The 25,089-nt window shown below is 43.9% G+C and overlaps 1 protein-coding gene across 7 annotated transcripts in view; it reads right to left on the bottom strand.

Moving 5' to 3' along the window:
• Crot (carnitine O-octanoyltransferase) overlaps positions 1-21,002 on the bottom strand; it is an 86,974-nt gene extending 65,972 nt beyond the window's left edge. For 3 of the 7 annotated variants that reach the window (XR_008214679.1, XR_008214680.1, XM_052722264.1), the window contains exons 1-7: positions 19,718-19,829; positions 19,145-19,281; positions 16,649-16,784; positions 6,686-6,810; positions 5,188-5,369; positions 4,489-4,613; positions 1,164-1,272 (exon numbers count right to left, since the gene is read on the bottom strand). Coding sequence is in view for 5 of the 7 variants with exons in the window: in XM_052722264.1 (XP_052578224.1) it covers positions 1,164-1,272; positions 4,489-4,613; positions 5,188-5,369; positions 6,686-6,810; positions 16,649-16,763 (656 nt within the window). In the remaining 2 variants the exon portion in view is untranslated. Of the gene's footprint in view, positions 1-1,163; positions 1,273-4,488; positions 4,614-5,187; positions 5,370-6,685; positions 6,811-16,648; positions 16,785-19,144; positions 19,282-19,717; positions 19,830-19,971 lie in introns of those variants that run through there. The other 4 variants (XM_052722265.1, XM_052722267.1, XM_052722266.1 and 1 more) reach the window with 4 other exon arrangements.
• Positions 21,003-25,089: the final 4,087 nt, after the last annotated feature.

The following is a 25,089-nucleotide window of genomic DNA, read 5'->3' as shown; positions in this document are numbered from 1 at the left end:
AGGTCTGACTGTCACAGGGGTAAACAACTGCTGTCATACTGGATCTGAATCCATACCTAGCACTGGTGACCCAGTCAAAAACACGTGCTTGGAAACACACAGGCCCTAGCGGCTACATGAGGCCCTGTGAAGCACTTAGTACTGCTGCTTAGTAAAATGTCAAACTGTCTCATAAGTATCTATGCTTAGACCCATAGACAAATGCTAGTCTTAATCAGAGAAGCTTCTCTACAGCGAATGGCAGTGAATGCAGAGACTCAGGGCTTGCCAGTATGTTAAGAGTAAGCAATGGCTGAGGGCTCAGCCCTAAACAAGACATTTATACTACTCCCTGTAAGGCTCATGGAAAATGGAGAAAGGAAGGAATGTAAAAGCTGGAAGACAGGGAGAAGGGCCACAACATACCATCGGCTAACTGCAACACAGCCACCATTCCAGTCATGAACTTACAGCAGCTGTGGTTATTGGTACTGGGCCTGCCAACAGGCAGCCATTAATGGGTGAGGGGCTCAGGGGCCTTATTACTGAACTATTGCTGTGGTGGTTTAAATGAGAATGGCTTCATAGACTCATATATTTGAATGCTTGGTACCCAGTTAGTGGAACTGTTTAGGAAGAATTAGGAGGTGTGACCTTGTGGGAGGAGGTGTGTCACTAGGCTTTGTGGTTTCAAAAGACCATGCCAGACCCAGTCTTTCTCTCAGCCTGTAACTTGTGATCAGATGTGAGCTCTCAGATACTTCTCCAGAACCATGCCCCTGCCCCATCCATGCTCCCCACCACATGACAACGCACTGACCCTCTCAAACTGTAAGCAAGCCTCCAATTCAATGCTCTCTTCTACAGGTTGCCTTAGACATGGTGTCTCTTTATTGGCAACAGCCTAGGAAGTAACTAAGACAACTGACTTCTGACAGATTCTCAGAGAAGGGAAGCTGTGGTCTTCACTGTGTACCCACTGCTGAGCCCAGACAGCCCTGGTCAAACTCAGTGACAACGAAAGTCATGAACATGGAAGAGAGTTGTATGGAAATGGAGTGCTGACAGGGAGGCAAGGTGCAGTGAAGGCAGGGTCAGGACACAGAGTACATTTACATGTGCACAGAAGTGTCCGAGACGAAGTTAGTTACGATGCCTAATTCCTTTAGAGGTAGTTTAAAAACCTGAGGAGCTCTGGTGGGGTGATCAAACTTCCTTCATGCAGCACGTCAAAGACAAAAGCTCTGCCTTGACACAGCACAGCAATGTGGGTTGGACAGTGGCCTTCACTCTCTGGAAAAGACACAGAAAACAGACTCAGTAAAGCTACATTCAGACAACAGAATATAATTCCTCTCATAGTTTTTTATTGTGCGTGTTTGTGTATATGCGTTTGTGTGTGCGTGATATAAAATGTACCGCCTGGACAGCGTTCTCATAGAAGAGGGAAGATGAGGAGACTGTAATCAGCATGGAGCTGTGTGAGACAAGGGTAAATTCTGCTCTGCTACTCCTCAGCAAGGTAATCAGACACATGACCGTGAACTGCACACTTCAAAATGCTGGGAGAAAGGACTTTGGTTTGCCATAAAGAAATAACAGATGTTTGAGGAGACAGGCATGTCTAACCTGACTTTACAATGAACACATGCATTAACATCATATGGCAGTTCATTAATATGTACAGTATACAACTTTTATACTTATACTTATTTGCTAGAAAACACAATTTAAGAAAAACTTCAAGGCTATAGTTACAGCCTGCTTATGCCCGAGCCAAGACCAAGTGTGATCCTATAACCATAGGGAAGAAATCACAAGGTAACAGAATTTCAGTTCCTAGAACAGAAATGCATACTCTTGAAATGTGTCCATGTGAATCTTAAACTCAAGTTCAAGTATTTGTGTACTGTGAGAAACACCGCTGTGCTATAGGAATTTTTAAGTCTTAGTTAAGATAAAGGACTGGGAAGGGGGAAGGGGTCCTGAGGAGTCCTGAAGAACCCCTTGAGAGAACAACTTTCTCTGTGAGATTATTCAATGTTAATTTCTCATCAGATAATTCAACTGCTATTGCCTATAGCTACACCACCCTAAACCATCCAAATCTCTCCGCTAATTGCAAAGTGAAGGGGGCTTGTAACACCGGCCCGGGAGCGTTCGGTACTTGAAGGGGAGACACTTTAACTGCAGCACTATCTAGCAACAATTCCTCAGGGAAAGTTTTCGGTAGAGAAAATCATCATGCCCGAGAGTCAGGGAAGAGTATGTCCCTGCTCCTTGTCTCTCAGGCAGGAGAGTGAAGAGAGATGAAAGACAAGACACACAGTACCACTGGAGCAAGTTAACTGGTTGGAATTTACTCACTGCTTTACTGATTCACTGCTAGACCACCTCTTGTCAGCCTCAGTCCTTCCTCTTACACCCTACTTCCTCAGGGCCGAGGAGATAGGTATTTTTCCTCCTCGGGATATTTCCAGGCCATTTCTTCCCTCTGACCCCTTCAAACATCCCCAGATCCTTTGACGTTTACCATAGATACCCTTTATTACCATCACCTACTGACATCCTTTGCAAAACTTATGGCTTGAAAAGAAGAAGAAAATAAACCCCATACCCATTTAACCAATAAATAGTTGGAAGAATGTGTGACAGGAACTTATGACGATATGTGAACAGAGATCTGAGTGAGATGAGAAAGTGGGCCATGGAAACTCTGCAGAGAGAGCCAGGCAGAGGGAACAGTAACTGCAGAGGTATTAGGACAAAAGTGAACTGGTTTGCTTAAGGAAGAAAGCTCAGTCAACCTTCAGCTGAGGTCAGGCTGAGGGAGGCCATCTGTGACTCAGAAGGGGCTCCCAGTGTTAAGCATGATGGAAAGAAAGCTAATAGATGGTTTTATACAGTAGAAGGGTAATATGATATGAGTAGTACTTTAAGAAGGGCCCTCCAGGGGCTATATGAATGGATCAGTGGATAAAAAGGTAACATAGCCAGATCCGTTATTAGGTAATGAAAGTGGTTCTGGTGAGAACCACCTAATGGAGGTATCACGTTGGTTGGTTTGTGGTTTTTGAGACAAGGTTCCATTATGTAACCCAGGCTCGCCTGGAACTCCCAACCCTGTCTCAGTCTCCAGGATACCAGATGACAGGCCTGCATCATCATGCTTTGCAGGGTTTTATGATGGTTTTAACTATGATGTGGTACTTGTAGGAAAAAAACAAGTTTTTCCTTTTAGTATGAGAGATGACACAAATTGGAGCAATTTGCTAAAGCAAGGAAGCTGGTGACGCAGTGGAGAAAGAGAGGAACAGACAGCGGAGAGGCAAAAGGAGGGGACCTAACACACACAGCAGTGTCCTGAGGACCAGCAAAGTTGGTCAGGGTTTGTTCTCGTTTGCTCTCTCTGTGGTACTGTGGGTTGTGTTCAGGGCCTCACCTGTGCGGACCAATGCTTTATCACTGAGCTACACTCTAGCTTCTTGTTCATCGACTTTTCCAAAAGGTACGTGAAGTGCACAAGTGTGCTAAAATGTACTACAAGGAAGCAGGGTGGGCTGAAAAAATCACCAAGTGACTTGAAACAACACAATTTTATGATCTCAGGGGTTTGAAGAACGAATCTGAAGTATGTTTCTCTATGATAAATGAAGGTGTGGCTTTGTTCCCTCCTGTAGAGACAGAGGCTATTTTCTTGCTCCTCAGCTCAGGAGTCCCCTTCTCCATCTTGAAAGCCATCCAGGGAAGATCACAATCTGTCTGTGCTGCCATCTCTGTTCTTCTTCTAAGAACCCATGATTAGTTCAGCATAACCTCATCTCCAGGGCAACTGACTGACAACCCTGACCTCCTTGCAGGAGACTGGGACACGGCATCTCTAAAGGATTCTCCCAGCTGTTGGTCAACCTTAGGTTGAAGATCAAATTTTTCTGTATTTGTTAAAAATAAGAAAACAGTTAACTAGCTGAGAAAGAGGCAGGAAGGCCAGAAGCAGTCCTGTCTTTAAGAAAAAGAATAAACTGACAATTACAGCAAGATGCTATGGGCCTCAGGACAGGGAAGAATACAGTTGTGTAGAACAGTAAGGCCAGGGGACTGTACATCACAACGTGGACATAAACACGGTCACATGAACACTGATGGACTTATGTGGGTGTTCCACAGGTGACCCAAGTGACAGTGGAAACTGCAACATCTGGGCTGATGGAGTTGTGAGCTGACAGGGTCTGGGACATGTCTGTAGGAAAAAGGCTTTACTAAGGAGTAGAAATTAAGGTTCTAATTTAGGAAATGAGAGGATAACACATAACTAGAAGCTAAAGTCATCAAGAATATTAGTGAGCGAGTAATGGAAGAAAGAGAGTTTCACAGAAAGTTTCTGATAAATTTATGAAAACCCAATTATCTAAAATAGTATATTAGAAATCATAGCAAAACTCCCCAAGTCCCAATGCTTTTCCAAAAAAAAAAAAAAGAAATTACCTATGTCCTATGTTTTTTACTTACCAGTCCTAAAATAACTCATAATTGAATCTCTAGCAACTCCCGGAATCTTGCAGGTAGAAAACAACATTCGGAATTGGTTCATGTCTAGAGGAGTATTTCCAGATTTGTGTACAGGCAATTTTTCTCTATTAAAAAAGCATTTTGATCAAAAAGTCATTGTTAAAACTCACTATAAAGCCATCACGACTATATAATCCTTCACTGAATAACTCAGGTTGACAGCATTTGCTTATTTCCCACAATGGGCAAGCCCAAGCTCAGCCCGTGCCAGGGCCCTGAGTGCCCTACCCTCATGGCTCAGCCCATGCCCAGGGCCCTGAGTGCCCTACCTTCACGGCTCAGCCCATGCCCAGGGCCCTGAGTGCCCTACCCTCACGGCTCAGCCCATGCCCAGGGCCCTGAGTGCCCTACCTTCATGGCTCAGCCCATGCCCAGGGCCCTGAGTGCCCTACCTTCACAGCTCAGCCCATGCCCAGGGCCCTGAGTGCCCTACCCTCACGGCTCAGCCCATGCCCAGGGCCCTGAGTGCCCTACCCTCACGGCTCAGCCCATGCCCAGGGCCCTGAGTGCCCTACCTTCACGGCTCAGCCCATGCCCAGGGCCCTGAGTGCCCTACCCTCACGGCTCAGTCCATGCCCAGGGCCCTGAGTGCCCTACCCTCACGGCTCAGTCCATGCCCAGGGCACTTAGCACTCTTACCTTCTTAGCAGCTGCCAGTAGTTCAAGTTGTGCCAAAGAATTATACTTCCTCTTTCTAACTGAGTGCCTTCCCTTGCAGGCCAGCAGTGTTCAAAATGCGGAGAAGGACCCACAAAGTTCACATTGAGCTGGGATGGCATACGCACATCCAGGTAGGCAACATTGAGCCACCACTCCTCCAGCTAAAAGAAATTAAGAACACTGGTTCTTCAAAATATCTGAACATGTAACTGCCAGCAAGTAAAGAAAGCATGCTGCATTTGTTCCTTTTTATTCCATGTTCAAAACAACATCTGAAGTCATCATAGAGACTGAAAACCCTACCGTAATACCCGCCCTTCCTTTCTCGTTCCCTCCCACTTTAGAACTACAAGCTCCTAAATATTAGTTGGTTTAATTACACTATCAACAAGGTACTTAGGTGGCTCCTAGAGTGTAACAGACATTCCCTGAAACCTCACTTAATGATCACAGCTAGTAAGCCATTTATAATGTTCCTTTACCAAACAAAATCTGAAATTCTAGCTAGAAATGCAAGACTTCAGTGTGCTTCAAATTAACTTACACCTTTCTCTAATAGTCCTTTTTATGTGCCCCCTTTCACAGCAAGTAGCTGAATTCTTACCAAGAGAGTAGACACTAGATCTTATCAGTTTCCCTGGAGGTTTTTGTTTTTTTAAATGATGGTACAAACTGTAGTTGGTAACCCAGAAACAGACCAGAGAAAAACGAATATAAGCAGAGCAACAACCTCTTTACCTTTACCCCACTTTAGTTAAAACCTCCCCAGGACTCAAAATCGAGAACAAAGGAATCTGGAAGCAGGAAATGTTACTTTTTCAGCAGAAGGATCAATGTCATCAAAAACCAGACACATTACTCTTTAAAATGGTAAGTTACCATCATTAGCTTCAGCTAAGGCAATGCCTTTTAATTCTGAAAATTCTTCTAATTCTAATTCTGACTCATACACTGAGAAGTGGTTGAGCTCAGAAGTCAGAGGAGAATGCTGCTGGCAAAGGGGGGCCTGGGGATCCCAGCAGCTTCTCCTTCAGTCTGTCTACCTCAGCATATGTCCAGCTGCTTCCCACTTCTCCAGTGCTGTTTAAATTCACCGGCATCCGAACCACACCGATGGGTGAGGAGATGGCTCGGTGGTGGAGAGTTTGCCCAGCATGTGTAACTCTAGATCCCATGACCAATATTGGCCAAAGCATATACCACACAGAGTGTGAATTAAAATAAGGATTTCTGGGCCTCATGATGGACTTACTGAGTCAAAGATTACACATTCCAGGAAATCTGCATTTTAACCCATTCTCAGGTAAGACAAAGGCTCACTTATAAACAAATGCTCTCCAATGATGTGAATCATTCTTTTGTGATCACAATGACAGTGACTCCAAGCACTTTAGGCAATAATTTAAATATGAAAGCTATATACATTCTAAATTCTTTAAATATCAAGTTTCCAATTATAAATATATAAAATAAATACCCAGTTTCTTTTTCCTTTAGCCCTTTCAAGTAATTTCTGATGCAATTTCTCACCAACTCCATTTTGAAACTTTTGAACTATTTCTTCAGTTTTCTTATATTCTTCTTCATTTGCAAATGGCTTTACTATAAAAAAAAGCGATATTTAGACATAAGTGTTCCCATATCACCTCAATCATTTTTATACAAATCTACACATCAGTAGATTTGCACTGCAATTTTCATGTTGCAAACTATTTGCAACATGAAAATTGCAGTGCAAATAATATTTTTTTAAAAAAGAAATAAAACAGTAGATATTGTATAGTGTAGTCCCAATATTCTGAAATTATCCCCAAAGTATTCTAGATGACAGTTACAGAGGCGAGGCTGCCCCCTAGCTATTATGCAGTAGAAAGTAAGTCCTATTTAACTGCAAGTAAGAGAAATTAAAGCCTGCTGTGGGATGTCTTTCTGCATGTTGTGATTATGTGCTGATCTCACTGACCGATAAATAAAGCTGCTTTGGTCTATGGCAAGACAGGATAGAGCCAGGCAGGAAATCCAAGCAGAGATACAGGAGAAGAAGGGCAGAGTCTGGGAGACGCCAGTCAACCAGCCAGCCAGCTGCACAAGGAACAACATGCTATCAGACCAGTAACGCCACAGCCATGTGGCAAAACAGAGATCACAGAAATGGGTTAATTTAGGTTGAAGAACTAGCCAGTAATAAACCTGAGCCAGCAGCCAAACACTTATTAGTAATATAAGCCTCTGAATGGTTATTTGGGAACTGCCGGGCAGGAGAGAACCATCCGCTTACAAAAGCCTTTTCCATTGATATTTAAATTAGAAGCATGACTCCTCCATAGGCAATGTAATATGTATTTAGGGTGTCTAAGAGCCAAAACAGTTTCCTACTAAGGAAAAAAGGAAGGAAGAAAGAAAAGAAAACGGAAAACAAGAAAACCATCCAAATTTCCCGAGTCTATGAAAATCAACTGTTTTGAAAATTAAAGTTTATTAGAAATCAAATTAATATATTTGGATTTTTTTTGTGTGTGTGTCTTTAAAATCTACCTAGCACAATGTAAAATCCTATTTAAAATAGCTGTATTCGCCAGGTGGTGGTGGCGCATGCCTTTAATCCCAGCACTTGGGAGGCAGAGTCAGGCGGATCTCTGTGAGTTCGAGGCCAGCCTGGTCTACAAAGCGAGTTCCAGGAAAGGTGCAAAGCTACACAGAGAAACCCTGTCTCAAAAAACCAAAAAAAAAAAAAAAAAAAAAAAAAAAAGTTGTATTCAGAGAGAATAAGTGAGTACTCAAAAAAGTCAATGATCTGTGAATTTTTAAATGTTAGCATTCCCAGATGAATGTAGACTTAAAAAAGAAAAGGAGGAGAAGGTATTTGAAAAGCAAAACAAAATAGGGCTGAGGTGATATCTAAACTAATAAAGTATTTATCTTTTTAGCAAGAAGACCTGGGTTTGATCCCCAGGATCCATGTTAAAAACTAACAAACAAAAAGCATGGACCAGAGGCAAGCAGGTGCATACCATCAAAAAAAAAAAAAAAAACAAACCAATAATAAAAAATAAAAAAAGACAGCATACACATGCAAGCGTGTGTACACAGGTGTGTGTATGCACACACACACACACACACACACACACACACACACACACACACACCCCTCCTTCCAGTTCATCCAGTGGAACCACACATATTTATCTCCACTCCATCTAGAAACACATTAAAACAACAGTAGCATAATTTTAAAAGGAGTGCAGGGGCAGTGTTAAGAGCACTGGCTGTTTTTCCTGGCGTCCTGAGTTCAATTCCCATCACCCATGGCAGCTCACAACTGTCTAGTGGAACCTGATGTCCTCTTCTGGTATTCAGACAGATACATAAAATACATTAAAAAATCTAAAATAATAATAATAAAGTGAGTGAAATCTACAAGGAGAGAGAGACAGACAGACCAGGGGTGGGCAGGCAGACAGAAAACTACACATTAAGCTAACATTTCACAAATCCAGAAAACACAGTGAGCCAGACACAGTGGCCAATCTGTAGAGTCCCAGCCACTGGAGGGGCTGAGGCAGCAGAAATTCAAGGCCAGTCTAAGCAATATACTGAAACCCTGTTCAAAAAAAACAAGCTAATAAACAAACAAACTGGAGAAAATGATTACTGGCTTTGTAAAATAGAGAAAATAAGTATCTAAGTCCTGAAGAATAAAAGATTACAGAAAATACAAGAAAGGTTCAGTGTAAGTCAATAAACAAGCCAATTCTGATAGCAGAACCCAAGGTTCAAGAATTCAAGGCATAAAGTACGTTCAATAACAAAGGGAAAATGAAGGATGAAGAGACTGCTACAGGTATTCACCAAAACCAACAGAGACAACCACCCATCCACACAGAGAGACAACCACCCATCCACACAGAGAGACAACCACCCATCCACACAGAGAGACAACCACCCATCCACACAGAGAGACAACCACCCATCCACACAGAGACAACCACCCATCCACACAGAGACAACCACCCATCCACACAGAGAGACAACCACCCATCCACACAGAGAGACAACCACCCATCCACACAGAGACAACCACCCATCCACACAGAGACAACCACCCATCCACACAGAGAGACAACCACCCATCCACACAGAGACAACCACCCCATCCACACAGAGAGACAACCACCCATCCACACAGAGACAACCACCCCATCCACACAGAGAGACAACCACCCATCCACACAGAGAGACAACCACCCATCCACACAGAGACAACCACCCCATCCACACAGAGACAACCACCCATCCACACAGAGAGACAACCACCCATCCACACAGAGAGACAACCACCCATCCACACAGAGAGACAACCACCCCATCCACACAGAGAGACAACCACCCCATCCACACAGAGAGACAACCACCCCATCCACACAGAGACAACCACCCATCCACACAGAGAGACAACCACCCCATCCACACAGAGAGACAACCACCCATCCACACAGAGAGACAACCACCCCATCCACACAGAGAGACAACCACCCATCCACACAGAGAGACAACCACCCCATCCACACAGAGACAACCACCCCATCCACACAGAGAGACAACCACCCCATCCACACAGAGACAACCACCCCATCCACACAGAGAGACAACCACCCCATCCACACAGAGAGACAACCACCCATCCACACAGAGAGACAACCACCCCATCCACACAGAGAGACAACCACCCCATCCACACAGAGAGACAACCACCCCATCCACACAGAGAGACAACCACCCCATCCACACAGAGAGACAACCACCCCATCCACACAGAGAGACAACCACCCCATCCACACAGAGACAACCACCCCATCCACAAAACTTTTTCTTAAGGCTAGGAAAAAAGATTCTGGCCCACACTAAAAAAAAGTGGTACTATACTGAAAATACACATCTTATATTGAAGTATTATTCACAAAATGCAGGAAACAGAAATAACTTAAGTATCTGTCAACTGATAAATAGAGAAAGAACTGTACTACAAAGACACTGAAAAGCTATCATTCAGCCATTAAAAAAAAATGGAACATTGACATTACAACACAGGTAAAACTGGAAACACTAAGTGAACAAAGCCTAGAACAGAAGCCAACACGATCTGGTACATCATCTGGTAACACTGACACATGGAAATCTCAAAGGGGAGGGCGGGGAGCAGGGTGTGGAAGGTTGATCAGTAGGTACTAAAGGAGATAGAAACAAGAAGCTCTGGAATGCTGCTATGGACAATTACACACTGAGTGTCTTGGAAAGCAAGATCTTGAATGTTTTCAACATAATGAAATATTGTTTGAAGAGACAGATATTTGACCTATTTTAAACATTACATGATATACATATATTGAAATCACATAGTACCCAGCTAATATGTATATGTTTTTGTTTCTAGGTAACAGCTTGCATTTAGTTTAAATTTTAAAAAAGTTAAATTACATGCTCAGCTTTCTCCACATCTCTAACTGATGAGTTCAAGAAAAGAGTGCCGGAATTCACATGTGTGCTAATGAAATTACTAGGTCTCTTCCCTGCACTCAACAGTAAGATCCACTAGTCACCAAGTCCAACCCAAGCACACAGAGTTCCCAGCGAGATTTTCAGAATCTCAATCTTAAATGTGAATGCCCAAGGATTGGCAGGTGTTGTGGAGGCCCGGCCTCGGCGTATAACATTAACATGGCTACACCATTTTCATCAGAGCGCTGTGTCTACATTTATATGACCTTCACAAGATTTGGTCTGTGGCCCTCCTTCATAGAGAGGTTGGTTTAGGTTGGGCTCTCCTGTGAAATTCTAGCCTCTCCCTTTCATGCCCCACCTACACATGATCCCAGAAGGAAATGCTGGAGTTACAGAGAGTGGAAGGTTTACTGAAGGCAGGGACTCCAGCTATCTGGCTTTCAGGAGGAGGCGGGAGTTTTCAATGATACAACTGTTTTAAAAAGTCACCCATACTCCTGTAATAATAAACTAATAAACTCCTTGGCTTACCAAACTGAACTCAGATGGAATTATTTCTTTGGTCTGTTGCCGGTGCCTTGTCTGAGGCTAATGAACAATTGCTCATGTCTCCTTGGAAAGCTAACACATTGGTGCTCAAACAGAGACAGACACACAGGGGTACAGGTGACTTAGGACACAGCTGGAATGGCAAGGAAACAGGACCAACGCTGAGAGCAGAGGAGCTTCAGGACAGTCCTGACACAGACACCTCCCCTAGGATGGAACGGTGTGTCTCCTTGCTGTGGTAGAAACTGAATTATCCCTGCTCTGGTAACACCTGCAACCGAGGCTACCCATCTCCCAGGAAAGAACTTCGCCCACAAGGGAAGAACAATGAGAAGACAGTATGTGGTGGCATCCTCCACGACAGTCTCTGGTTAGCAAGTGAACCAGACAAACCTGGGAACGAGATGGAGGTACTGCTCACAAAAGAAAAAAGGAAATAAGAAATAAGAAAGGAAAAGACATGACTGGTCCTGGGTTTTGGCACCAGATGAATGAAAAAAAAATTTAAAAAGGGCATGAGTGTTCCTAGGTATGGTGGAGGAGAAAGTTTACTGCAGATATGAGGGAGAGCATAGCCAGAGGCAGAGACATCTGGGAGAGTCCAGAGTGGACGTGACCAGACTGAGCCAGGCCATGTGAGGAGAGGGGGGAGGGAACAGGGGAGAGACACAGCAAGAGGCCAGGAAGGTAAAGGGTAGAAGAAAGGGGCCAAAAAAGAACCAGCACAGCAAAATGGCTGGATTACAGAGGTAAGGGCAGATGGGGGAAGGACACCCAGCTCAAGGGCTGGAGAGGTTTAGGGTAGGCGGTGGGTTATGCCAGCAAGGAGGGCCCTGTAACAGGTAGAGACTGAGGATGCAGGGAGACCCTGACAACCAGTATCCACTCCGATATGTTAAATAGGAACCTCAGCCATGTGCTCCAGGTTTGAGACCTAACAGTTCACTCTATTTCTAATGGCAGGAGGGCCACAAGGCAAAGTACAAATTAGATCTGGCTGTTCTAAGTATCCCCTCCTGACATCCAAAATCTTGGAACTCGTCGATATACTGAACAATGTGTGAGGGAGAAAATGAGGTGGAAATGATAGCAGGGGGACTGGGCATGAGAGAGGTAGTGTGTGACACCCAGCTCTCTGAGACACACAGGACTACAGTAAAAAGGCAGTTAAGAAGCATGGACCATGATATCCTCATCTAGGGGTGCTGAGAAGAAGGTATATTCTTTTGTGTTAGGGTGGAATGTTCTGTAGATATCGATTAAGTCCATTTGAGTCATAACATCTGTTAGTTCCCTTATTTCTCTGTTAAGTTTCTGTCTGGCGGACCTGTCCGTTGGTGAGAGTGGGGTGTTGAAGTCTCCCACCACTAGTGTATGGGGTTTGATGTGTGATTTAAGCTTTAGTAACGTTTCTTTTACAAATGTGGGCGCCCTTGTATTGGGGGCATAAATATTCAGAATTGAGACTTCATCTTGTTGGATTTTCCCTGTGATAAATATGTAATGTCCTTCCCGATCTCTTTCAGTTGATTTTAGTTTGAAGTCTATTTTATTAGATATCAGGATAGCTATACCAGCTTACTTCTTAAATCCATTTGATTGGAAAGACTTTTCCCAGGCTTTTATTCTGAGGTAGTGTCTGTCTTTGAAGTTGAGGTGTGTTTCTTGTATGCAGCAAATGGATGGATCTTGTTTTTATATTCATTCTGTTAGCCTGTGTCTTTTTATAGGTGAATTGAGATCATTGATATTAGTGGATATTAATGACCAGTTATTGTTAATTCCTGTTATTTTTTGATGGTAGTGTTGTATGTTTCTGCTGGCAGAGGGTGCCTGGATTGGTCTACTCTGGTGACTGGTCTAGTAAATACCCTAACTGTCATCATAGAGCCTTTGTCCAGTGACTGATGGAGGCAGATACAGAGATCCACAGCCAGGCACCAGGCTGAGCTCTGGGAATCCAATCAATGAGAGAGAGGAGGGATTCTGCAGGCAGGGGACATGGAGATCATGATGGGAGGACGTGCAGAGATGACCGGCCACACTAGTGGAAGCCCATGAACTGTGGACTGGTGGCTGTGGAGCCCCCATGGGACTGGACTAGGTCCTCTGGATACAGAAGATGGTTGTTCAGCTCGAACTGTTTGAGGGGCACCCAGGCAGGGGGATCAGGATCAGTCCCTGGTGCATTGGCAGGCTTCTGGGAATCTGTTGCCTGTGGTGTGACACCTTGTATAGCCTTGTTGCAGTGGGAAGGGGCTTGGACCTGCCTAGGCTCAGTGTGCCGGGCTCTGCTGACTCCCCATGGGAGACCTTGATTTGGAAGATGTGGGGATGTGAGGTGGCTTGGGAGAGAGGGCTGGGGGGGTGGGAAGAGGGAGGAGGTGGGATCTGTGGATGGTACGTAGAGTGAATAGAAAATTTCTTAATAAAGAAAAATGGAGAGAAAAAAAAAAGAAGCATGGACCTTGGGACTGTTGTGGGGTTTTGCTGCTTTGCTGAGCCCAATGATAAATCATGATCTTTACAGGGTAAGAAAGAATCTGGTTGATCTGAGTGAATTGGTGTGGAATGTAAATTGGGGTTATAAAGTGCTAAAAAGGGAATTTAAAAAAAAAACAAACAAACAGAAAGGGGGACCTGTCTGGATCACTCAAATGGAGCGAGGGTCACAAAGATAAAGGGCTAGGAGAAGGGGCAGCCAAAATGAAGAATGCATGAGGAAACCATGTAGGAACCTATGGTTTTGCACTCTAAGTAACAAATAAAGTATGAGGGGATAGAATATACACAGCATGAAAGAATGTGGAAGGGGTGGGTACTAGAAGCTAAAGGTTTAAGTGGGGATGGGGATGGGGTGGGAGAAGGAGGGGTAGAGGGGTGGGCTAGCCACAACTAAGGACTTATGAAACCTCACTAATTTGTAACCTAATCAAAAATACATCAAGGGGAGGCGTTGAACAAAGGTTCCTACATTAGTGAACAATGCTGCTCCCTTCATTTTTCCCTCTGCTTTTGAAGGGATCATGTACCTTGAATTCCTGAGCCTTGGTTATTAAATGAAAACCTCAGTGCCAGGGATGGGTTCCATTCCTATGAGCACCCCAACAATACAGGCCGTTGCCATTGTTCTTTGTTGCCCACAATGACTAGATCAGTGGTTCTCAACCTGTGGGTTGCAACCCCTTTGGGGTCACACAACCCTTTCATTGGGGTCACATAGCAGATACTCTGCGTATCAGATATTTACATTATGATTCATAACAGGAGAAAAAATAGTTGTTTGTAGCCATGAAATAACATCTGGATGAAGAACTGTATTAAAGGGGTACATCACTAGGAAGGTCCAGAGCCACTGGACTAGATGATAAGACCTTACTGCTAAGGACATCACACACTTGGGCGGCAGGGCACAGGGGAATCAATGAACTGACCAGGAAACTGCTGGAAGGTGCTGTGTAGTCTGATGGAACATAAAAGACATGAATACTGTATCCAGTGCTGGACTCTGCATGCTACACGACCAACCTGTAAGGCAACATTGTAACCACTGCTGCAATAGAGGCATGACCATTCATGGGGGTAACCACTCTTTTTACAGCATTTGAGACCTGTTCCTCAGGAGAAAAGCCATGCCTCATCTCATAAATATAATCAAAACCCATCAAACAGAGGAATCATAAGCTCTAGCAAAGACAACCTACTGATGTTTTCCTAAATGATCATGTTGTCAAAATGCCTTCTAACTATATTCATAGATTTGTGCTGCTCTCAACCTTGGTCAGAGGAGCTTCTTACTGCAATGGGTAATAGTTAATGCAGAGACTCATGACTGTTTAAAGGGTAAGAATAAGTGACTGAGTGTTTGGCATAGACAGGCTATCTCTATCAACCCCCTCACCAAGATTCAGGAAGCAAGAGGCGTTGGAGTGAGTCTAAGAGCAGGAGGGTAGATGGAGTGCTGGGAAATGCTGTCCTCTGGACACTATCGTTGATGCACTCATGAACTCAGCACCTCCTCAAGATCGGGAGCTAACTCTAGCACAGAGCCGGGAAGTGAGAAGGAGAGGGAGAAAGAGAAGGGGCAAAGAGAGAGGAGAGGGGAGGAGAGCGGGGAAGGAGGGGGGGAAGAGAAGTGAGAAGGAGAGGGGGAAAGAGAAGGGGGAAGAGAGAGGAGAGGGGAGGAGAGCGGGGAAGGAGGGGGGAAGAGAAGTGAGAAGGAGAGGGGGGAAGAGAGAGGGGAAAAAGAGGAGAGAAAAAGGGGGAAGCAGAGGGGAAAGGAAAGGAGTAGAAGGGGGAAGAGAGGAGGGGGAAAGAGAAGGAGGAAGGAGAGGGAGGATGAAGGAGGGGAAGAGAAGTGGGAAGGAGAGGGGGGAAGAAAGAGAGGAGTAGGAGAAGGGGGGAGGCGATAAGGGGGGGAGGAGGGGAAAAAGAGCTCCACAATGCACATTTTTAAGAGGAAAGAAAACTGACTCAATATTTTATGTCTAACTGTAAACAAGAATGTTCCCCCATTGCAGTGTTTAGGAATAAACTATGAACACAAAGGGAAAAATTAAGCAATGAAAAAGAAGGTGGAAATGTAACGAATAAGCACCAAACTAAAATGACTGGCTCATTTACAAACAACTAAACCAGAGGTTCTCAACCTGTGGATTACGACCCCCGTGGCAGCCAAATGACCTTTTCACAGAGGTCACCTAATACCATTGGAAAACACAGAAATTTGCATTAGGATTCACAACAGTAGCAAAGTTATAGTTATAGAGTAGCAATGAAAATAATTGTATGGTTGGGGGTCACTACAACATGAGATACTGCATTAAACGGTCGCAGCATTACGAAGTTGAGAACCACTGCTCTCAACCCTGAGTGGCCAAGTGAATGAAGGTAAAGAGTTATTAAAATCTGGTGGCTGCTGACTTAAAGTGGTGATCGTATATATACATATACATACACATACATGTATGTGTATGTATATGTATATGTATATGTATATGTATATATATGAATGATGAGAATTTGAGGGGAAATGTGGACATGAGGGACCGTACATATGATCAGACAGGTGTTAGAGAGAAAACTGCAGAACTAATTTACAATATCTGCAACTACAAGATCCAAGAAATATTAGGTCAAATATGGTGATAGCGAAAGACACAGAGAAAGATTTCAAAATCGTTGCCCTAAGTGGGACTTGTACAAGCAGATGGAGACATTTACAATACAGGCAATTAATACTATCAGACTTTTCAAACCATGGAAAAAATAACTTTTAAAAAGTTTTACATATTGTAAGGAAGAGCCTGGAGGCATCTACAATTAGACCCACATTGACATCGCTTCTCTGTCACTAACAATATTAATCTACACTAGAAGATGATGAACATACCTGATTCAAGGTATTTTTTTAACGATTCTTCAAGTGAAGGGACAGGCAATGGTGGAAGAGAATCCTGATACTGAAATGTCCGTTCTTCAATTGATTTTGCCAATTGATTTTCCATGATATAGTCAAAGTAGAAAAACTGAAAAAAAGAGCAACATCAGTCACAATTTCAATCTCATATTTGTAAACTTGTTGGACAAAGAAAATCAACTTTTAACAGTGTAAATTTAACATACTAGGAATCAAAGCGTCATCAGCGAGACCAGCAGTCATCATCATACACCAGACAGTGCAGTGTGCTACAAAAAGCATGCTTACTCCCTAACCACACTGCTTTACATAAGAAAACAGAAATCTCAGAGTTAGTCATCCGTTTGAGAGGTCATCCTGGGTATCCAAATGCAAATCCGTTAGGTTATACCCACCCCTTCTACAAGGCAACATTACAGGGCATTAGGGAACCTCAGAGTGTCTTGCTGGGTGGATAGGATTGGATGTGTAGAAAAATATTATGGTCTGAGAAACTCTGAAAAGCAATGCAGAGGTGTGGAAGAATGGGTCATGGAATATTTCAGACTGTAAGAATTCATGTGACAAGCTGATGTAACTTAAAACTATGCAGATGGCACGGGACCTAATCAGATTGGCTTTGAGTATCATAACCCAATCTTAAATATTTTCTACATTTGTGGTAAATCTCATCAAAATCAAACTAACCCCATATATGAATAGGGTACACTGGCATTAAATAAAAATTAAGATTTCTGAAAAAGTTGTTTATAAATTTCTTATAAAAACAGTAACTAAGAAAATAAGAAATTAATGCTGAATAAAAACTTCCTGTCCTTTCATATCCTATTGTAAAACAGCAAAGTTAAATAAAACATTCTACTCATGTGTTATAAAAGTTAACAATATCAGAAACAAAGGCATGGCAGATTACTTTGGCTAATACCTTAGGACCTCAAAGTTCAGCCTCTTCCTTTTTAATGGTTTCACTTACAGCCCATTTGAATATTGATAAACAGCTTCGGACTTAACAGTGGCTCTTGGTCCTAAACACAGACTCAGCCGCTTTCTAACCATCTGCTCCTAGGCAATTGACTGGAAAAAAAATGGGAATGTGTATTTGGTGGTAGTGGGCTGCCATAGCACACATGTAAGAGGGCAACTTACAGGAGTTTGTTCTTGTCTACTTTGTGGGTCCTGGGGATCACACTTGGGTTATCTGGCTTGGCTGCAGGTGCCATATCTAATGATCAGTCTCACTGGATCTCAAAATGTATCCTTTTATATTTGAGACAGAATCTCACTATGTACCCCTGTTGTCCTGGAACTAGCAATGTAGACCAGGCTTGCCAGAATTCACACGGACCTGCCTGCCTCTGACTCCCTAGTGCCACCAACACCCATCCAACTCTAGGCAAGGAACTAATAGAATCTCTTCATCTTTCAATGTATAACCATACAGTCATCAGAATTTTTTTTTTTTTTTTTTTTTTTTTTTTTTTGGTTTTTCGAGACAGGGTTTCTCTGTGTAGCTTTGTGCCTTTCCTGGAACTCACTTGGTAGCCCAGGCTGGCCTCGAACTCACAGAGATCCGCCTGGCTCTGCCTCCCGAGTGCTGGGATTAAAGGCGTGCGCCACCACCGCCCGGCCAGAATTTTTTTTAATGCCCTAAAAGCATGCCATAAAAACAGTCCATCCTGAAACAACTATATTATGGTGTAACTGTTAATGATGACCTCAACTCCTACATACCCTTTTTAGTCTCCAGAACTTGTCTTTATGATAGATGATCATTACTCCTGTGGTTGCAACTGGGTTTAATCTACAAAAAAGGGACTTAAATAGGCAGGACCTAACCAAATCATTTGAATCTTTGGGGTAAAGAGGCTGCCACCTCTATGTCTATATCCACGACCTCAAGAATTCAGAGACAAACAGTGCTGACAGGAATGGGAACCTCAATCCTACTGCAAATGAGCAGGAATTAAATTCTGCCAACATAATGAACCCGAAGAAGGATTCTCCCTCCTAAAACCTCAGAAAATGACTCATAACAGAAACCCTGACCTCTCCTTTAGGGATTCTGTGCAGGGTCAACAGCTAAACTCACTCAGACTTCTGATCTACAGAAGCTGTGTTCATTCACCTGCTAAGCTTGTGATCATCTGCTGTGACAGCAACAGGAAACTAATACGCAACAGCAAGCCCTTCTCTTCACACTTCCTTGTCACTTAATAGACACCACAAAGCCAGAACAAGAATACTAATTTTATGTTGCCATGGTGCTCAATTCCCGCAGCAGGTAATCATAGATTCTTCAAGAGTTGTCTTAAGTTTTCAACCACATAGATTAAGTTAAACGATTCCAATAACGTTAAGAAAACGATTACAATAACTAGAGTGGATTTCCTGAAAGCAAAGTGATGTGAACTCAGAGAAGTAGGAAAGAGACCCAGGAAGAGTAAGTAAACAAATAAGAGTGTCACATACCAGTAAACCAAGATGAAGTGTTCAGGACTGCCAGGAGTTTGAACAATTCTGATTTGAAACCACGGGAACCTGAACAAGGCTGATGACTGCAAGAAGGAAGAAATGCGCTCAGCTAACGATCAGGAAGGGGAAAGAGGCTGGAGAAGGAGAGAATGGTCATCAGTTAGACAGCAAGTTTGGATCACTGTAGAGCTAGCTATGTTACAGGCAACCTATTAGGTGGACCTAAGGAGCACAGGGAACCTTCCGGTGCCCGCAGCTAAGCTAGGCTGAAGCAGAAGCAGAAAGCAAAGTTCAGAAACTCCTCCCACCAACCCAAGGACAACTCCGCACTGTGGATGAGGACAAGTGGGGAAACACCACGAAACTAGCAAAACCAACCAACCGATCGAGCACCCCGACATGCTAGCTGGGCGGCGCAACTCAGGGATACCCAAGACCCGAAGGGCGAGACGCCTGCGGACGCCACACCCGCGCCCGACCCCACTGGACTCTGCTCCGCTCCGCGCAATTCAGCACCCCTCGCCCCTTGGGAAGGGAAGGAGAGCGCGCCGTCTGCACGGGAACGCTCACCTCCGCACCCCGCCTAGCCCTCCGCGATCACCCGCTAGCCCGGCCGGCCTGCCAGCCCTGCGCTGCCCAGGAGCCCGACTCGGACGGAAAGCCGCGAGGGTCCCGCCCTGAGCGCGTCGGGGAACGGGATTGGACGGAAAGCCACGAGGGTCCCGCCCGCCCTGCGCGCGTCGGGGAACGGGATTGGGCGGGGAGCCGCGAGGGTCCCACCCCGCGCTGGAAAGGGTGGGCAGACCAGGCGGGCCGCTACCGACCTGGTGCCGCCCCCGCCGGTTTTCCAAGCTCGGGTTGCATCCCTGGCTGCGGACCCCCGGAACGCGAGCAGAAAATCCGATTAGCGGCTTCGCAGTCCCGGCTAAAGCAGCTTCCTGCCGGATGCTGCGGGAGGTTGGCCGTGGTCCGGAGAGATGTGGGCGGCTCCGCCCACGCACGGGCACAACCCTGAGGATGGGTAAGGAAGGCCAGGCTCAGCCTGGTTTTCACCCAACCTCTTCTCCGCTTGGCGCTGTGTTCCTTTCTCTTCTCACGCCCAGTCGCCCCGCCCCCTCGTGAGTGCGAGCCTCTTTTGCATGACCCAAGCAAGAATTTACAGAGGCATGTTATTGTTTACCCTGTCTACTGGCAAGGGAAAAGCAGTAGCACAGATCCGGTTTGGCCTCGTCGCCTTCTTCGAGACTTGAGATTTGTCCAGCTCCCAGCCAGCCCTCTGCTGCAAGCCCTTGGAGTCTCCAGGAATGTTCAAGCTTCAGTCTTGGGACTGGTCTGGAGTTTTTTATTGGCCCAAGAAGTAGCATTTTTAATTCAGAGTGTATCTAGGAGTTCTAGAGGAAGACTATGAGGTTAATTTAGTTTCATAGGTCAATGCATTTTTCATTTACCTCCTGAAATAAATTGTCTCAATTTTCATCATATATACACAGTTTATTTCTTCCACTGTTAGATTTCCGTGGAAGGAAAAAATATTTTACATGCTGTGGTCTGGTATCCAACACGGTTTTAAAAATTCATTTCAGTTAATGCATTAAAAGCCGCAATCTGTCTTTCTGAATTCCTTTTGGTAGTAAAGTCTGCCCTGAACTGAGGCTATGTGTCATTGAAGGATTTGGTGTGAATCGTCAGCAGTTTTCTACAGAATTACTAATGTGATTCATGCCTGTACAGCTTGCTGGAGGTATTATGTAATCAAGCTGAACCACCTCTGTAAGCTTGTCAACCCCTCGTGGTTGTGTTACATTCCGGGTAATGTTAAATTTTGCTTACAAGATAGAATTCTTAAACTGATAGAGCTTCTTAGAAACCTTCATTGTACTTTTTTAGTTAAAAAAAAATCGGCACCGCTTTAAAAATTTATATATATTGAATGTTTGCTGGTGGCCAAGAATTTAGGATCACTCGCCTTCTCTGTTTTTGCTTGTATCGTTATGAGGATTAACCCAGGCCTTTATCCAGGTCTCTACCACTGAGCTACCTCACTACTTCACTTCCCTTTTCTTCCTGGTCTCATTAGAAACAAAGACTATGGCTTCTCAGAAAGAGAGAAAATTGGGGGACTCCAAAGGAGTGAAACATGGAGTATGGAGAAAAAAAATGACAATCTATGTAAAAACATAGACAAACAGTTTCTATAAAATATTTCCTTCCGAATGTATAATAAATTTTTGGATGTCAAATTTCAAATTATGTAGCATTCAGATTAAACTTGAACAGGCTTGCATTTCTTAGCGCAGGACAGAGATTTAAAGTTGATTGCTAGTGGTGGTTGTAACTTCTTTAAGTTTCTATAAAAATCATTCATTTGGAGCACTGTGCAGTTCTTCCTCAATCTGCCACACATTTAAAAGACCTTTACAGACAAGTCTGGATATAGTTGACCACAAAAATTATAAGATACTGAATTCTCATTTCTATCTCCATAGCTAGCTTACTAATAAGACTTGTGAATTTAATGGAGTGAAATATAATACAGCACTCTACCCTAAATTTATCCAAAAGGAACAAGTTGAAGAAATACTTACTGAAATGAAAAGTATCTCCCAGGACCCCCAAGACCAAGTTCTCAGCACAAAGGGGATTCATTTGCCCCAGAGGGACAGAGGGCAGGGAATAGGAGACAAAGACGGGGATGTAGAGGACGTGGCAGAAGGGGGAGGGAACAAGAGAAAGGGGACAGGAGTATTTGTCCTGGAGGGACAAAGGACTGCCTCTGCAGAGAGAGGAGACAGATGGGACACATAGGAAAATGGTGGTTTATAAAGGTACAGGGGGAATGGTGAGGTGTTTAATTTTAATTGGACGTGCTGATTAGGTGAGCCTAAGGGGCTTTTGATTGCTGGACTTCAGTACTTCGATAACTGGACCTTGGTAGTCAGCCTCAGGAGGAGGAAGTGGCCAGGTAAGGGAGTAGTCCTTGGTGTCTGGCTTTAGGGATGTAATCTAATCGTTTTTAGCAAGGCCGAGGGAATGGGGGAGAAGGGCAGGGCCTGTCAGAGCCATGTTTGCCATGCTCAAGCTGGCCAGAGTCTCTTCACTTCTATTATCCTATTTTTAATGAAAAGAGGTAGAAGAAGCGTGGTTATTTTGAGAAACAGCCAACAGCAAACTAAAGGATGCTAGATACAAATAGATGATGTTAAAAATTAACTGTGCTGGGGTTGGGGGTTTAGCTCAGTGGTAGAGCGCTTGCCTAGCAAGCACAAGGCTCTGGGTTCGGTCCTCAGCCCTGAAATAAAATTAAATAAATAAATAAAAATAAAAAAATTAACTGTGCTGTCTCACTGGACCCTCCAAAAAATGACCCTCCTTATCAAGAGCACATGCACACTGTTTCATACAGATGGACTCACTTTAGTACTAATGATAGATGTTGATTATAATTAATCATATTCATTTGTATGAAAGTTTGCTCCCCCCCCATAATCCTGGGGGAAGTGTTAGCTTAACTATGGCCTTTTTATATCTCAGACAAGTTCTTTACTGAAAAACTGAGCATTTAAAGTTTTACAGCGTTATTGAGATGTAATTTACATACTCAAAAATCACCCCCTTTAACGTGTATAAATAGATATTTTAACTATATCTACAACTATGTAGTCTATATTAATTTGCCATCTGTCCCTGTGATAAAACACTGACCAGTTCTGTTAGACCAGGATCCATGGAGGCAACAACATGGCAATAAAATAGACTGAGCTCTGCAGAAGCAGATTGTCCTTTGATCAGAGGTCTCTCCTGTTCTGTCCTCTGCAGCTGCAAACACCAATGGAGGTTTGTTTATCTTATCAGGAGCTTGCAGATCCTAGCCTGCAGGAGCTGTTAGCAGGCCAGCTTTCCTGTCCAGAGTCTCTCAGCTCACCTGAGGTCTTACTGGTTCTTTACAGACCAGCTTGAGGCAGAGGGGCACTGTTTGGCTCACACTTCCACATCACAGTCTGCAGTAAGAGAAGCCAAGGCTGGAACTGAAGTGGAGACCATGGAAGAACACTACTACTCCCTGGCTTGCTCAGCCTGCTTTCTTAACTCAGGACTACCTGCCAGAAAGTCATATCACATCAGTCAGGAAAATGCCCCACAGACATGTCCACAGGCCAGTCTGATGGAGGCACTTCTTCAACTGAGTGTCCGTCTTCCCAGGTGACTCTAGTTTGTGTCAGGTTGGCAAAACTAACCAGCACACAGTCATAATGTAATTCTTAGAACATTTTGTCATCCCCCAAAGAAATACCATTAGCAGTTGCTCACTATCCAACCCTACCCTCAGCTTTCCCAGCCCTATGTAAACAGCAGTGTACTTTCTGTTGCTGTAGATGTACCTAATTCAGGTATTTTGTAGGAGCTGAATCATACATGATTTGACCTTTTGTAACTGGAATTCTTTTACTTACATTCTTCAGGTGCATCTGTGTTTTAGTTTATAACCGCATTTCTTTATTTTACCAGGCCAAATAATACCACATTGCATGGATGGATATACCATATTTTGTTTATCCATTCCTCAGGCCAATGTTACCACCTTTTGATTTTCTGTGTTTATATTTGTGTTCATGTGTGTATGGGTGCATGTGTCATGTGTGTATGAGAGAACAACCTTAGAGAGCGTTCCTCGGGTGCCATCTACCCCTTTCTCTTCGTTTTTAGATAGGCTCTCTTACTGGCCTAGAAGTCTCCATGTAGGCAAGGCTAGCAAGCCCCAGCGATCCTCCTGTCTCCACTTGCTTCTCCAGTCCCGGATTGCAAGTGTGCACCACTACACCTGTCTTTTTTTTAACTGGGTTCTGGGGTTCAAACTCGGGTCCTCATGCTTGCAAGCCAAGCTCTCTATTGACTATCTCCCCAACATTGGTTTTTTGAGCTAGGGTCTCCTGTAACCCAGGCTTGCCTTGAACTGACAAAGCAGCAGAAGATGTCGTGGAACCTTTGGGCCTCCTGTCTCTGCTTCCCAAGTGCTGTACCGCCATGCCAACTTTTCTTTTGATTTTTTAAAATAATCCTACTATACACATACAAGTTTTATGTGAATATATGTTTTCAGTTACCATGGGTGTAGCTTAAGAGTAGAATTGTGTTATATTAATCCTATATTTAACACGTTTAGAAAGTGTCAAGCTGCTTTGCAAAGTGGCTGTAACATTTTACATATCTGCCAACAATTTTCCATTTCCCTAATTACAGTAGGGTAACAATACCATTTGGTACTGCCATTTTCACTACCGCCAGCCTGGTGAGTATGGCTTATAGGTTTTTATTTGTAGCTCTTTAAACACTAACATCATTGATTATATGTTCAAGTACCATTTGTACATCTTTTTTAAAGAGATACCTTTTCTGATCCTTCACTCACACTTGAATTGTTCTTCCTCCTATTGTTGAATACGGTTTTTTGTACAGCACTACCCTCTGAACCACAGTGCTATCATCTCCAGGAGTTCTATTGGTCTGCTTGAAAAACATCATCATAGCTGGGCTTGTTGACTGCTGACATTCCCTCTTAGGAGGAGAGGGCAGGAGGGTCATGAGACCCTTTACTTAGTGTCCAGTCTTCTCTTACAACAAGTTTTATGCAGTTCTGCCCAAATTGTATATGGCCTTGGAGAAGGGATAGAGTGCATAGGTGGGGAAGGACTGAGGGAGCAGTTCCCCCTACACAGCTGTGGGGAGTCATTTTCCATGCTGACAGCAGACTGTCCAGTGTGGCTGTTCTCTGATCACCCATGCTTCCACTCAGAACCCACACTCATTGCTCTGTAAATAAGACTAACAAATTTATTGGTTCCCCTCGATGAACAATAGTCTACTATCTATCCATCAGGATCTTGGGAGGAGGGGCAGATGTTGTTTATGTCTCCTGGTGAAGGAATTTTAGCAACACAGTTCTT

This window comes from Peromyscus californicus, unplaced genomic scaffold, assembly GCF_007827085.1.
Source record: "Peromyscus californicus insignis strain IS unplaced genomic scaffold, ASM782708v3 Scaffold_6__1_contigs__length_162567912, whole genome shotgun sequence".
Lineage (NCBI taxonomy): Eukaryota > Metazoa > Chordata > Mammalia > Rodentia > Cricetidae > Peromyscus > Peromyscus californicus.
Note: the sequence above shows the minus strand (reverse complement) of the source record. Positions and strands in the feature narration are given on the sequence as shown.